General features: G+C 40.7%; 1 protein-coding gene across 2 annotated transcripts; it reads right to left on the reverse strand.

Moving 5' to 3' along the window:
• Positions 1-244: 244 nt before the first annotated feature.
• On the reverse strand, positions 245-14,431 carry CYB5A (cytochrome b5 type A). 2 transcript variants are annotated; one of them, XM_074146374.1, is made up of 6 exons: positions 14,239-14,431; positions 6,420-6,548; positions 4,751-4,780; positions 2,214-2,248; positions 1,307-1,381; positions 245-1,224 (listed from the first exon to the last, which is right to left on the reverse strand). In XM_074146374.1, the coding sequence occupies exons 1-6, from the start codon at positions 14,380-14,382 to the stop codon at positions 1,206-1,208; spliced, it is 432 nt and encodes a 143-aa protein (XP_074002475.1). In that variant the 5' UTR covers positions 14,383-14,431; the 3' UTR covers positions 245-1,205. The 2 variants fall into 2 exon arrangements, with proteins under 2 accessions (XP_074002475.1, XP_074002476.1); XM_074146375.1 differs by lacking the exon at positions 245-1,224 and having other exon boundaries at positions 1,303-1,381; positions 14,239-14,382.
• Positions 14,432-15,710: the final 1,279 nt, after the last annotated feature.

Raw genomic sequence — 15,710 nt, forward strand, 5'->3', positions numbered from 1 at the left:
GAGGCAGAGCTCGCAGGGCCAAACCACTGTTAAGTCATTAGTCAGTGCTGAGGTTATGCCAATGAAAACATTTATCTATGCTAACTGCTGCATAGCACAGTTTCCCCACTTTTTATATGCAGCTTCCCTGCATAACGAAAGTATCTTGACTTTCAAGATATACCAAATCGGTACTTCTAGTAAGTGTCCCAATGCAAAAGCATCCCTTCTGAGGCCTTCAAAAAAATTTGAATTTAATGCATTTGAGCCAGCAAGAGTAAGCAATTAAACTTTTATTCATGATCATTTACATATGACTAAAAATGTTCACCACAAAAATGCAAACTTTCAGTTATCATATTTAGCAGTGAAAATAGTGATCTCTTCATAGTAAAGCACCAAGGAGCACATCACAGAACAGTCAGAAACAGATTTCATATATCAGCTTTTCCCCTCACAATGTACATGACAAAGATTTTATAAAAGTCTAGAAGTTCCAGAACAAACTCTGGAGTCACCTGAGTGCTTGGAAGGAACAGTATATTATTTAGTAGCAGTTACATTACCTGTAGTGGTACTTACGTAGCACTTTTTTGTGCCTTTTTTTGCAAAAAAGAGCTACTTTTCACAGAACTGAGACAGACCTAATTGGGCCAAACATTGGGTTTCATATTTTGCCTGAATTTTTCAATGGCAGCCAAAGAGAACAGTTTGCTAGTAGGAGTATCTACAAGAACTATAAGAGCAGATATCAAGAGGAAAGAAAAAAATCAGCTCATTATAGCCTGATTGATAGGGCCCAACTGATCACAGGCACCTATACCCCATACTCCACCTGGCTTTTTCCATTAGGTTTAATTAGCATTTCATTCAAACATACTACATTTAAGACAACATAATTTTTTAAGTCAAGTTGTATACATGGACCAATACATGTACACAGTTTTGGTAGTCATTTAAAGCTGTGAAGTTTATACGTAAAGAGAGCCCTATGGACCCCATTACAGATTAAAGAGGAATAACCAGAATCAGTGTTACATACAAAACAATATTCTAACATAGAAACCAATACAGTTATCAAATAATTCATTAGAGAATAAAATTGTTATACAAAAAGAGAAATCATGCCTTTTTATCACTTCAGAGCAGCAAATAAGAAGGCAACATTAAGAAAAGTGCACAGCAGAAGAGAATTGTTCAGTTTTCTGAAAAAGGTGAATTTTTCTTCAGACATCAGGCTTTTGTCTGGAAACATATTGGGTTAGGATTGCTTATATTCTCTCCCAGATCAGTCTCTTCTTGCATTAGTTCTCATTAAGGCACTTACTCTGACATGTAGGAACGATACATCAGGGCCACAATAATTGCTGCTATTGCCGGGATCACCCAGTTGGACCATGAACTAGAAGGAAGTTTTTGAAACAGCAGTTTAGGAATTGACAACCAGCAAGTTTTTTTCTTAAAAAAAAAAAGTCCTTCCTCCCCACTCCAACAAGTACTTCAAAGTCAAGGCAACAGAACACCTGGTCTGGCAACTAACACTCCAGCCAAGTAAAATAAGGTTGTACTTTTAAGGCTTTGCACTACAGCTTACAAGAAGTTTGCTTACTAGAGAAGAGTAAGACTCTAGACACATTTAAAGTCATGGCATGCTGCCCTGAACATCATTCATTCAAAAGCCACATAAGCAGCAGGGTCACATGACAGTTTCAAGCACCCAAGCTCCCCACCACCCAGAGGGGCATGGAACAGTCCTCTGGGGTTTCAACAGTAGGCAACTGTCAGCAGGACATAACTTTTTTGTTTCAGTGGTGTCCCAAAGTGTTCCCCCCCCAACCCCAACAGATTTTCCTTCTTATAGACACAATCCTCTTACTTCCCTTGGATGCAACAGTTGTAGCAAATTTTAACAGTGAGGCATCCATGTCAGTACAAAATTCAGTAATGGCAACAAGTGGCTTCTATTCACCTGATGCCTCCAGAAGTAAAAGCTTGTGCAACATAAGCCTTTTGGTACAGACTGCTACATGTCAATGTGAGAAAAAAATTTGGACAGTAAGCTAATATGCTTGTAAAGTGGCATATAGATGCTAACTTGGACCTTACAGAGAACAGAAGTTTTCATGCACCATCCTGACATCTAAGCTTCTAGCAGATAAAAGCTATTCAACTTCATAAGCTTCAGAAACATAATCATAAGGAACGTCAAGTTGCCATCAGGTGTCATACTATACCTGGAATTAGACTGAGTGGTGGTAATAAGAGTTTCCTGGAAAAGAAAACAAAAAGATATTTACCTCAGGCAGACACTCCGCTCCATCTTAACTAGCCCCTCAATTTGAGAAAATTCATTAAGAGGGACTAATTTAAAAGCAACTCGGTGCATTGCATTTGAAAAGCATTTTCTCTGAATTCCTGTAACAGACTGTTGTGTTAGAAGCTAGCTAGCAGCAGTTTCTGTAGTCAACATTGCATCAAAAGTTATTTAAAAATATCAAAGAATTTTGCTGCAAGTTTTCTATGAAGCTACCTTCAACCTCAGGTTACATTTGAAAAGTTTTTTTTTTTAGTCACCTAAAAGGCTAAGATCTCTTAGTTTCCTAAAATCTAATTGAAAAAACTCTGAATTAACACACAAGTATTTCTTATATGGAACCTACATAAAGCAAGCTTTTAATTGAGGCTTATTACACTTTGTTTTTTAGTGTGGTGTTTCAGAATGCATAAGAATCAAATTATCATAGTTGGCTTTGATATTGATTTGGATTTGTTCAGTTTTCATAGAAAAAGCAGCACTATAAGATCAAATCCCAGTTTGAGTACATGAGCACAATTTATACGAAGACTTATTAATTTGAATACTACTAATTGCACATGGCCCTAAGTGCATTTAAAAGATTCAAGCATTAAAACTGTACTTAAATTTAGTGGCACAAGACCAATCACTGAAAAACAAACTGCTTCAGTATCAGAATATTTGCAATTCATTTAAAGAGCGAAACATTCCTAACATCTCACAGGTTCAACCAGGCTACTTTTTCAAATACCCAAATCATCACAGGTTAACACATGACAAATATCACATTTAAAAAACAAGACTCAGTGATATTGGTCTTGTGAAAGCCTCCATGAAAAACTAATCCCAAAGCCAAACATTACGGAACAGCTTATGTCCGCGCTGTCAAGGCTAACACCTTCTACAACAGCCTTGCCACTTCCAGGGCCGGGGGACAGTTTCACCCACATCAAGACAGTAAGAGAAACATGGCCTAGCTCATCAAAAGCTTGTTTTTAAACAGTAGGATACTGGATGTGTACACTAAGGGTACTTTAAATACAGTGCAAGGACAAAAGAGACACTCGAAAGCACAAGGCCTTCTGACAGCTTCTCGAGCCAGGGCACACAATGCCTAACCTGTCACATTACACACTCAGTGCACAGTGCAAAGTGAAACCAGCTTATCAGCTATGCCCACCCGTCCTGCTGGAGGAAAGGGCTCCAGCTTCCTTCTGGAATGACAGAAAGCACATATGTAGCATAAGTAACTATGACCAGCACTAAAAGAAGTGAATAAGCCAAATAGGAGCATAAAGTAATATGGATACATCTTAACTCCCAACTGACCACACTTTGAACAAACTATTATTTTACGTACTTCAGTTATTAAGTTTCTGTGAGCTTAATCAAAGGATTAAGTAATGCAACTCACATGGGGTAGTCTGTTTCTCAGTTGCACTTATGATTGCTGCTCCTACAACTTAAGTGTAAATTGCCCTGAATTTCAAAAGAAATCCGAATAGCAGATGTTATTCCTGGTGGGAAGAAGCTCTGAATTCCAGTCAACACTCCATTTCTTATTTTTATTAGTATACTAGTTCCAGTCCTTAATCAAGCTAATAATTGCTACAATAAATATTTTATATATTTTATTAACTTTCCTTTAACCTATCAATATTATCGGAAGATCTTACAAAAGTGGTTTCTTAAAAGTAATCTCTTAAACAGAAAGAGTAATATTCTACTCCTACTACACTTCATTTAAAAATAATCTGTTTCCCAAGTGCACTGTTGTACTATTAAGCCAGCCCTGAGCAAACATCCTCTAAACACATAGCAGCAGCAACTGTACAAATTAATCCCTGATGCACTTGCTTCTTTAGGGGACATCTGCATTTTATGAATTTGATTGTGCTAACACAACTTTATTCTACTAAAAATAGAAAAAACCCTAGAAAATAAGTGTAATTGACGTGAGTGTCAATGAGTGTCCATTGACGGGACACTCAAAAATCTACTGAAACAGTCAGGAAGCAAACAGTATGTCACCTTGAAAAGGGTTCACAATTGCAAATTAACTGACCAGCAACCAAATGCCTCTATATTCTATATCTACTGGTGTTACCAGTATATTGGTAAGCACCACATTTTTTCCCCACAAACACATTAGTTTGATCCCTTCTGTCTATAAACTGGTTGTCTTAAACTGAATACCAGAAAACCTTTGTCTGATCCTAGGCTCACCTTCTTGCTATATATAGTGTAATGTCATCACCCTTAGTAACCTGTTAGTTCAAAAACCACACAAGTTAAAGAAAAGAATAGCTAACAGGAAGAGTAAGTTGAAGTTAGATCAATATGTTTAAGAGATTTATGACCTGAAACACCACGTTTAAATCAAGCTGAACTATTTTTGCCTCTGGAGGTATATCATTTACAGAGAGACACCATGCACCTAATGCAACAATGTGGCCTTTCAAGAAACACACTTACTGTTGGTTTCTGAAGCTTCCCTCTATCATCCTGCAAGAAAAAAAAAGAAAACAAACATTTAGACAAAACCCCAAATCAGTCAAATAGCATTTATCACTAAATTCAGTTTGCAATTCTACTGTTAACAACAATCTGCTTTCACCTAGGAAACAGACTTGCAAAAGAGCAGGTGTCAGTGTATGCTTTTAAGCCACCATAAACAAGATCACTTCCTTAAATAATACTTCCCAGTATACAATAAAGAAGTGAAACACGAGTCTCCAACATATTTCATTATTTCTTGTGGCCCCTGTTTTTGCATTTCTTTTGTCTCTAAGCAATACACATAGCCTTAGTTTATACACCGATTACAATCATATTAGTTTACTTCTAGCTAGTCTAGACGTTATCTAGCTAGTTGTGGTCCAATGTCCTGCACAAAGGTCCAAAATTATGAATGTTCATAAACCTCATGAAGTTTTACTTGAAATGGTCACATTCATTACAAAAAAAAAAAGCCCAACAGCATATAATCTTGACAGTGTTGTATTTGTACATTAAACTGTCAAGCTGTTTCTTTCATATCAAATGAAAAGAGGCACTTGTCAAACGAGGAAGAACTGGACTGGTAGCCAGGTTACAAACAACTTCACTGTCATCAACTGCCATCTGAAATAGATGACAAGCCTGCAGGGTTACAAATGTGCATCAGATCTGAATTGTTTTCTATTAGGAGAAGCTACAGTATTAATATTTATCAAGAGAGGACCTAAGACACAAGATCAAGAACCTTACTGTGAAGTATGCTACTTAAGACAGTGATATTTACCCCGAATGCAAAACAAAACATATACAGGAAAAGGGAGGAGGCAGGAATGGGCAGTGGAGCAGAGCAGATGGGCACACCAGCAGCTTAACTCTGTAACATGTGGCTTTCAACAGTTAAGATGCAGGAGAGCTTAAAAAAAAGGCTATCTGAAGGAAGCCAAGGCAGCAGCTCTGTATTTAGAAATAAAGCCTTCAAAGCTTGAGGCAGCAGAAGTGTGCTTGTTAAAAGCACAGGAAATAACAGTATAAAGAAGTGACAAATGATCCTGTGGGAACTGATCATATAGCCAACCCTGACAACTACAAGTACGGAATATGGATACAGCACAAAACAGGGGAACCAGAGAGGGGAAAGACAAAGAATCAAACTAGAAGCAAGATGCTTACAGTAGCCATTTCCCAAACATACATATGAACAGCCAGGATTGTACTTTTAGATCCAGATGGAAACCTGGCATATATATTTATGATGATTAAAGAATGAAAGCAGCTGTTGAATGAAAACTCTGCATGTTGACATAAGAAAAGGTCTAGACATTCTGACATATCACCTTGAGGGGTTACATAGTAACATTACAAAGCTCACAGGGCACATCAGAAATGGCATGATTTCATATTCAGTTTATTCAAGAACCAGGCTTTAAAATATTTCAAAGCAGCAAATTTTATGTGACCACCCTTACACTACACTAATCAAATCCCTTCACAATGGGGGAACCTATCTCCAGTCCAAAAACAGCTGCAGGGCTGGCATCCAACCAAACTAGCAGCTCCCCTTTATTTTGAGGTAAGTTACCAGAGAAATAGCTAGACACAAACAAACCATAGTAGACAGCAAGTACTAGTGCTCTCACATACTCACCGGATGAAGTTCCCCAACAATAAAGGTTTCTGACAGTGTCCTTGCATCTGTAGAATGGCCAACATCTTCAAAGTTCTCTGTAGCATCTCCTCCAGCTTGCTCCCTAAGGACCTCTTCACCACCAGGGTGCTGCAATTTTTAATGAGTTTGAATTCATTACTAAAAACCATTCTACATTCTGAACACGAAAACTCCTCACTTGTAAAAATAAAAATTTCCTTGCAAAAATCAGCTGCTAGACTTCTTAGAGCAAACAAACCTCTCCAAATAACTAGAGAGCTTTATGTACTCTCTGAAGCCAAAACCAAGGAAGCTAAGTTTCTACTCTATCAGCAATGGAGCAGTAAGAGGCATTAGCCCTAGCAACTAAAGCATTTAGAGCATTACAGGAAGTCAGTCTTTTAATAGCCCAACTGTTATCTAAAGCTACATTTGATATTCTCAATTCTGCAGGAAATGTGTATCTTTATCCAAACAATGCTTTATACAGCAAAAGGAAAAAAACCAAAAGGTGCAAGTTGTAGCAAAAATTTTCCAGGTAGACATAAAAAGGCTATTTATTCAGAAGATCAATCAAGCACTGAAACAATCTGGGGAGGGAGCACACAGAATCTCTATCCTTTGAGGTTGCCTAGACAAGGCACTAAGGAACCTGAACTTCAAGTTAATCCCAGTTTAAACTGAGGGCTGGACCAGAAACTCATTTTGGAAAGGATCCTTTACGGTTACTGTATGATTATCTATTAAGCCAGCTACTTTGGAACTGCTTAACCACAACAGAAAGCTCATACAAGACACTAGAATAGCAATTCAGTTCTAGAAGACTACAGAATACCAAAACCACATTGCTGACCAAACCCTTGAGATGCTAGAGAAGTCATCTCCCAGTACCTCCTAATACCTCAACCCATCACTGTTCCCTTAACCTAAATCCCTGTTCTCCATTGACTTTTACTCTTCCCCAGGATGCACTTTTGGGATTGGATGCAGTTGCAGACTTCCATCCATCAAATAACTCTGTACATACTGCAAGATATATGACATCTAGTTCAGTGAAATTTCTCATCTTCAAGTTACTGGTTCATATAACAAGTAACATACCATAAAAATTCACCACTCAACTTTTAAGTAGGAAACTACTCCATAAACACAGGGAGCAATTAGGTAAGTAAATTGAAAATACTTTATTACTACTGCCTTGGATTAAGGCAACCATGAAAAATTCTAACACTTTACCAGAGGAAATAGGCTTTGGAGCCTCAATTCCATTTTTAATGTTTCTGACTACAGGATCTAAAATGATGAAAACAGGCAAAATTTCTACTGTTTAGGGTCATCTTGACTGGAATATAGCTGAACAGAAAGGCTGTGCTTAGACAGCAGATTATAGAAATGGCATTAACATTTCTGCTAGTCCAGGGAATTCAATTTCGCATTTACTTCAAATCTACAATATTAACCTCCTATCAATCCTTCTCTTCCAACAAAAATAAGGCTTGATCATACAGATCAGGAAAATATTACTACCAGTTTCCAGCAGTACCAGAACTCTAAAACGTGAATCATTGCATTAAAGGTAGACACTTATTTTACTAGATTAAGAAAGTTGTGTTTTTTAGAACAAACAAGCCAACTCAACACTTTTTTGAAGAGCCAAGATACCACAGCTAGAAGGGTAAGGGATCCCTACCATGACTAAGCAAAAGCAAGATTAAGCAACTGATAGAGATTACACACAGCAGCTGAGCCAAAAAAGGCTGGACAAGCACATGCAGAGTAAAGATTATGCAAGCAGACATGCAAATATGGCACGATCACCAAAATCCTGACCTTGAATCCATTCTGATAAGCATTCAGGGAAAGGACTGGACAAGAGTTGAGGGATCATTCAAGTTCAGTGCCTTGAAATGTACAGTACATTTAAGAAGTTGAACTTGGGTCTAACAGGCTCTCCCAGATACTGCCACAACTAAGTCTTCAAATAATTCCTTCAGCAATGTGGAGTTTAGGGGTTTGTTTTGGTTTAATACCATGCTAGAGAACTGTGCTCCCTGAAATAGGAAAAAATACATAGCATCTTCCTTAGAAAAGGTAGCAGAACTCCTTGAAAAAACATGCTTAGCAAACAAGACAACAAATAGCAAAAGGCACCAAACTACCCATGAAGCACTAGTAGCATGAGTAGCATGTATACTCATGCACTGCAACAAACCCAAACCCTACTCATACAAGTAGATAAACTAGTTACTCAAGCAAGTTGCCAAGATCACACGGTTTACACTAGCCCCCAGAAAAAATTCACTGACCAGCCAAATAAGTGGCTATCTACCAGTATAACTGGTAGAGTACTTTAACCACTCCCTGTAGGTAGCTGACTACAGAATGACCATATACTAATTTGTTCCCAGATTTCTCCCTTGTGCTGCTACACAGCACTCAGGAATCCACATGGGCAGCTTCGCCAGGGCACTCCAGCTACACTTAGCTGCAGGCTAAGTTTTTGGTCTAATCAGTAACTGATCCCTCTGTCTGCAAAACCACAATATTAGCATCACCACAGTGACTGTGACTAGCCCACTCAGTGGCCATCACACATCAGCTGGGACAAACTCATCCTGACCTCTGCTACCATAGCTGGAGAACTGGTAGTAGTTTTTCCTGATATCAGCAAGACTAGAGAGAGAATTACATACAGAAGTCCCAACTTAAGCCATCTAGCAGATGTTATCAGTAACCTACTATACATACATAGAAGTAATTGAAAGCAAAACACCTTGTTTTATTTAGATGGCACCTCTGCTTAAAGATGCAAATTTGCAAACCTTTGGCAAACAACTAGCATGCAACACATGCAATTAATGAAAAGACTTTGCCTCCCCTAATGAAAGGGAGCAACTGTAATGTCCCACAGAGGGCAAGAAGTGACTTCACTATCAAAAGCTGAGCATTTTGCATGGTTCAATGAGTTTCTAAAAGTTTGTTTATACAGGGCCTTTGTTCACATTATGCATGGTAAAAAAGCTTGCTACCAGAATTTCTACTTTAATTAAGAGCCTCTGGATAGACACTGGCACTGGAAGCCCACAAGACTACACAGATAATGACTCCTAAACCGAAATCCTGCTAATAAAAACTCAAGTGTTTTTGCAGGTAAAACTCTGGTTCAAGGGAAATGAAAAAGCTTTTGCTGATGAAGTTAAGCTAGTCTAGCTCATTCCTAGGACATCCCCAAAACAATAACATAAATGTTTAAAGTTACAGTCATAACAGAAGTCAGTACAAAGCCAGCACTAGTACATAGCATAGACTGGTTCCTAACAGCAGCACACTAGAAAGTTTTAGATAAAGGAAATGAGCAGTTAAACTCCCTGCTCTTATCTGGGTCAGAAGTCTGCGATTACTTCATCCTGAACTCCTATCACCTTTTCTCTCCCTCACTACAGTCATGCAACTTTCTCGGTATCATAGTTCAAGACTCTATTAAAGTGTAACTATCCTAATTCACAGTTCCTGTCTCCCACCCCTTCCCATACTGGGAGAATCAAATCTAGGGTTCAATTTAACTTTTGGGGAGATTCGCAAAGGTTTCCACCAGTGGCAGTCATAAATTCAAGTTTTGCTTTCTGTGCTGCAGGGAATGAGAATCAGAAAGGGGCAGCAACAAAGCCAAAAAGACTTTGAGAACTTCAGCTTTATTGTGCAAGACAGGCAGACTAACACTTGGTTTTTTTAAGAACACTTTCATGTAGTCTGAAGAGTCCTCCAAATAATTTGCATCATCTACTTAAGTTACAGGACAAATTCTGCACTTATGTAAAGTTTTAGAAACCCAGGAGAGTAGATTGCTTTACAAGAGTATTTTTGAAAACCATAATTAGGGTTTTAGATGAACTACAAAAGAAATGCCCAGCAGCTGGTATCCATTTCCCCACTTAGAAAACAATTACCACTTGCAGTGTCTTGCATAAATGAGCGTTAAGAAGTGCTATTTCTCAAAGCATTTTCAAATCTTCCTGCAAGCTTCATCAGAGCTTAAGGAAATGATAACACTGGTTTTAATCCTTAGACTGCAAGGTTCCGCAATAAAAATTTACATTCAAGTGTACTAGCACTGGCACCTTCTGATGTCAGCTACTCATTACCTTTAATATGGAAGGTATTATGCTACTCCTCCACAATACCATCATCCTGGATGAATATAACTTACCACCACATAGTGGAGAAAACATTTTTCATTCTGCCAGAATAAAACAGTATTTGTTTTTTCTGCACTTTATTTGATCAGGATTCCAAAACACATTCTGTGGGAGCTGTCCAGTCTGTTTAGAAACACTGCTATGAAAGCACAAGTTCACACCTTCTAAAAAACCAAAACATTTTCACTGGCCATTAAATCTTTGCTAAATTTTTAGACCACCACCAACTAAGTAACCTAAACAGTCTGTATTAGATTAATATTAAATATGTATCATAGTTTCCAGAACAAGGAATTTCTCTCAGGTAGAGATGTTTCTACTCTTGTTAGCTTCTCTGGCTAGCTTAAGGAATCTAATCAAGTTCCCACAAAAGCCATAGGGAGGATTCTCACCACCATGGGAAGCAGATCAGGACACTGATCATTTAATCCTTATTTTTATAGGCACAGCTGCTCTTGTTTAGCTCAACAGACTGATAGCAAAGCCTGACTAGTGGGATTGCTTTATTAAACTATGGAGAAATACTATTAAGCATTACCAACACACTTAATCCATTAATTGATATTTAATATTATTCAGATATGTAATTATCTGTAAAGATATAGCCATAAGATCCCGCTGTGACTGCACATGCATTTCTAGTAACTACCTTCCCTTAATTGATGTAGGACCTGAAACTATGAAAAGGTTTCCCAAACTTTATGTAATATAGGTCTAGAAGCCTTTGAATGAAAAAAGATGTACAAGTTTCTGGTTGCAAGAATAGTCTTTCATGCCAAACACTTAAAGATACTGCATTTCAAGAGCTGAGGTCTCTGGATTTCATCTCATTTTTGGTTATACTGTGATAACCAAAGAAAAATCAGAGAGATATTCAAATTATAAAGTTTTCCTGAGATCTGCCATTTGGAAAAAAATTTAAAAAGCAGTTGCTGGAATTTTCATCCTCTGTAACCCCTCAGATAAGGTCTCAAAGTGCACAATCGTTCTCTTCTGGCACTTCATCTGTATTTCCAAGGATCTTTTTTTAAGCCTTGTCCTTAGGAAACCAAGCTAATATGGTCACACTACATGTCTCCACTCCTATTCAGCCTCACCACTCCCAACATATATACATCATCACCTCCAGACTACTTACTATCTAACCTCAATGAAGTGTTCACAGAGGCTGATGGTTCCCAAAACATCTACAAACTTTATGAAGAGACAACAGCTGGACAGAGGAAATTCACCCCATTACAATACTTAGAGTGTAAGGTAGCAGCATACTTTCACTTACTAGACATGAGAGCATCCACGGCATCTTTAACACTGAAGCACTGTAAAGTTTTCAACCTCAATCAATAAGAAAATATTTCCAGAGGTTAATGAAATGGCTGGAAGGATTGCTTGTTGAATTAAGAAACAAAACTGGTGAAGTTCCCAGTTCTTCACTCCTTAGTAAACTGATACTCTTACTTATTTACTACTTGGGAAGGCCAGAAGTGAGGTGGTGCTTTAGCAGCACTCCCTCTGAAGTATTACTGGATTTAATTCAGTAGCCTATATTTAATTCTTGAAATATTTTAAGCTTCTCTACTGCTGCAAGGAACTGCAAGAAGTAAAACAGACTTTGACCAATAATACTATGGAAACAGCTACCGTAATCCCCACTTCACTGAGAAGCATCTACTGTACTCCAGAACACACCAGCAATAAACTAGCTCCAATTTCTCCTCACCTGTCACATGTAAATGCCTCAGTTTGTCTGACAGTATCAAAAGAATTAACATACCACTTGATAAATTAACCAAGTTTCAAACCCATTCAAAACCAGTAAAAAAATGTGTCCTATGAAATATGTCAATCCAATTCCATCCAAAAATCACCAACACAATGAAGATGACAATATTCAGAGCTCTCCTTAGGAGAACAGTTTCATTTACATACTTTGTTAAAAATAGCAATCCAATCTCACTTATTACCTCAGAATACAAGCCAGAAATTTCAGCTTCAGAGGCAGCCATATTACACTGAAAGCTGTTTAGTGTGAAGCTAAATTTTGACTTATGTGCACCGGAGTCCAACAGACATCCCACAATTGTCTAAGAAGCAACTACTTAACTGCTTACAAACTGAATTCTTTTGATATACTGCTGAATTAACAACCTTGTCCTGAAGGCTGAAATGACTTTCTTGGAGAAGTCTGCACAAGGTAGTGCCTCTTAATATTTACCAATTTCATCACACGTACTGAAGGAAGAGACAATCAGCTTATTTGTGCAGCTACTTAAATCCAAAAGCTCATTATATCCTGGGGTTTTTGTCAAGTGCTTTTTCTTGTTTTGTGATAGGTTTGGGGTTTTTCAGTTTTGTCCAAGTGGGGTTTTTTTTGGGGAAGTTGGGGGTGGATGGTGTGGGTTGTTCATCACTACTCCCCAATCTGGAAGCACTTAGACAGTTATGCATCAACCAAAACTGACCAAGTTTCCAAGAACAGCTACTTCAATTTCTCAGGTTGCATGAAAAAATGCATTCTCCTCCAGGGCTTCTATAATTAAATTGGCCTTGCCTGCATGATCAAAAAACATTTCCATAACTAAGGGACGAACAAGACCAGGGACAGAGCTAGATGAAAAGTAATCAAGAAAGAGTCAGTAGATCAGTTTCGCAATCTGCCTTGCTGAAGAGCCAAATACTACTTGTGTGAACACTGCCTTTGAAAACTTGCTTGTCAACCCATGATTTGCAAAATGCTCAATTTATACACTGAATTTCAGATGTTTACAACCACAAAAATCAAGATTGGCTACAGAACTAGAGACTTGAATTTTGTCATGTGACTACTAATCCAAACTGTATTCTCAAAGAAATTAATTTAAATCCATAATAACACTAGTTATTTGGATGCTACGTTTTTGCAGATTGGGAATAACAGAAATAAGAGAGAAAATTCAAAATATCACTGATAAATCCCAGCTACATTTAATACTGGAAAAGTTCACTCAGTATTTGCATTTCTACACCTCCACAGAAGAACACTGTCGTTGGTTTAATCCAGTAACTAAAACGCTTCTTCATTAACCATGACCACCAATGATTACATGAATTGCGCACACTCAGCAAGGGATCAAGAGCATCAATCGTTAACTGAAAGGTGGGGGGGGTGGAGCGAGAAAACAAACCAAAGGCGTTGAATTTGACGGCTGGACTCACACTAGAGTTTGAACTTTCCCAGCTTCATTGCATGGCCACGCCGAGCGCACTGGGACAGCAACAAGAGCGCACCGGCGGCCCTGCAAAGGCTGGGAGAGTTGAGAGGCGGGAGAAGCGGGGCGGAGCAGCTCCCTAGCAGCGGGTCACAAGCCAGCGGGGCCCGCCGGGCTCGGTACAGCCGTGCCTTTCCCAGCCCGAGGGGCGGCCGCTCCCCCTGCCCACCCTGTGCCGTTAGGGCCGCCCTCGCGCGCCCCCGCCCCAAGGGTCCCAGGGGCGCCACACGGCGGCTTTTCCGGAGCTCTATCGGCGCAGGCCAAGGGCGGCACCGTACTGCGCCGCGGCCGCCTCCCGTCCCCGCTCCGGGGGAGGCCGAGGAGAGCCCGGTTCCCCAACCCCGGCCTCTCATTCGCCCTCCCCAGGGCACCCACCTCGTCCAGGAACTTGGTAACATCGTAGATGCGGTTGTGCAGGATGATCCAGGTGCTCTGGCTGTTGTTGTGCTTTTGCACCTCCTCCAGCCGGTAGTACCGGCCCCGCCACGACTCGCTCCCGGCCTCACTGGAACCCACCATCTTCCCCACAACGCTGCCGACAATCGCCACCCCACCGCCGCCACCACCTCTTATAGCTCCGCTCCCCCGCACGCATGCCGACCTGGGCCCAGCCGCCAGCCTATCAGCGCCCGTTCCCCCCTCTCACCAGCTTCTAATTGGTGGAGCCAAATGCCTTTCAAAAGAAGGCGTCAGGCTGGCCACCGAGGTGGCCGCGGGGGAGGGGCTTGGGTGGGCGGCCTCGTGCCCCGCCCTTCCCCCCCGGTCACGTGCCGCCCGCCCGCCCGCCCGCTCCCCCCCCCCTCCCCACTGCTCCCGCCTCGTGCGCGCGGCGGTTGCTCGCGCCGAAGGCGGGAGGCGCGCGGCCTGTGAGGGAGCTCCGTGGAGGCGGCCTGAGGAGCGCGGCCGGCAGAGGTGCTTCGCTGCCGGAACCTTCGGCAGGAGCCCCTCGCCCTGCCTTTGGGGAGCTCTGCTGACGGCTCTGGGCACAGGCTTCCCTGCGACACTCCCCCACTGTGCTGCCAGGTGGGCTGAGGGGATGGGGAGCAGCGCCTGCCCCTTTTCTCTGCGACGCCGTTTTGCTCACCCGCCACCCTGTTTTCCTTCAGTTTTAAGATAAAACCCGGTTCCTTCTCTCTGATGTGTTTGATGGCTTCGTTTGCTTGTGGGGCCAGAATAGGTCCCCCCCGGCTCCACTCGGGGCAGCACCCGGTGCCGGGTCACACCTGTGTGCCACTTGAGTGCTGCAACAGCAAGTGCCCCATGTACATCTTCATCATGATTACAGGCCTGGTTTGGTTTTTTTGTTCATAGAATAACTTCAGTGACACAAAAGTTAACCAGTGTGACCTATCAAGGCACCTTTCCTGAAAGCTGGTGCTTAGGTAGGTGTTTTGTACCCTCTACATGGGCTGTTGGTTATCCGTGTGCAAGACAGCTTTGTGCTTCCTCACTGAATGCCACCACAATCTTCAGATCCCATCTCTAGTTCATTACAGTCAACCTAACAGGAAGAGTAGCTAGCTATTGTTTCTCACAGCTTGGTGGTGTTCTCAGCTTTAATAAGGAGGGTTTTCATTCCATCTTCCAGGCTGCTACTGAAAGTAGCAAATAACAACAAGCTCTGTGATTTACGCGTCTGTTCTGACAGAAAACCATTGATAGCCATTCTCCAACTGGCATCCTGTTCATCTTACAGGAGCTCTGTGGTGTTTTCAAGTTCATGTGTTGTGATTATCAGCATCTAAAGATGCGATTTCTTCCACACGCGTGAAGTTCTCCTGCTTGTACAGAAAGCAGCTGGGTTTATTTCCTATGATTTATAACTGTTAGTTCTATGTTAACTGGTA

This window comes from Numenius arquata, chromosome 4 (assembly GCF_964106895.1).
Source record: "Numenius arquata chromosome 4, bNumArq3.hap1.1, whole genome shotgun sequence".
NCBI lineage: Eukaryota > Metazoa > Chordata > Aves > Charadriiformes > Scolopacidae > Numenius > Numenius arquata.

What these genes read in the sequence shown, in the direction of transcription:
- CYB5A (XM_074146374.1), bottom strand. Translation starts at nt 14,382, where the DNA reads ATGGTGGGTTCCAGTGAGGCCGGGAGCGAGTCGTGGCGGGGCCGGTAC. An exon ending in TTGTTGGGGAACTTCATCCG is followed by an intron (nt 4,781 to 6,419) that starts GTGAGTATGTGA and finishes TTTTTCTTGCAG; the next exon opens with GATGATAGAGGGAAGCTTCA. An exon ending in GGAAGCTTCAGAAACCAACA is followed by an intron (nt 2,249 to 4,750) that starts GTAAGTGTGTTT and finishes TTTCTTTTCCAG; the next exon opens with GAAACTCTTATTACCACCAC.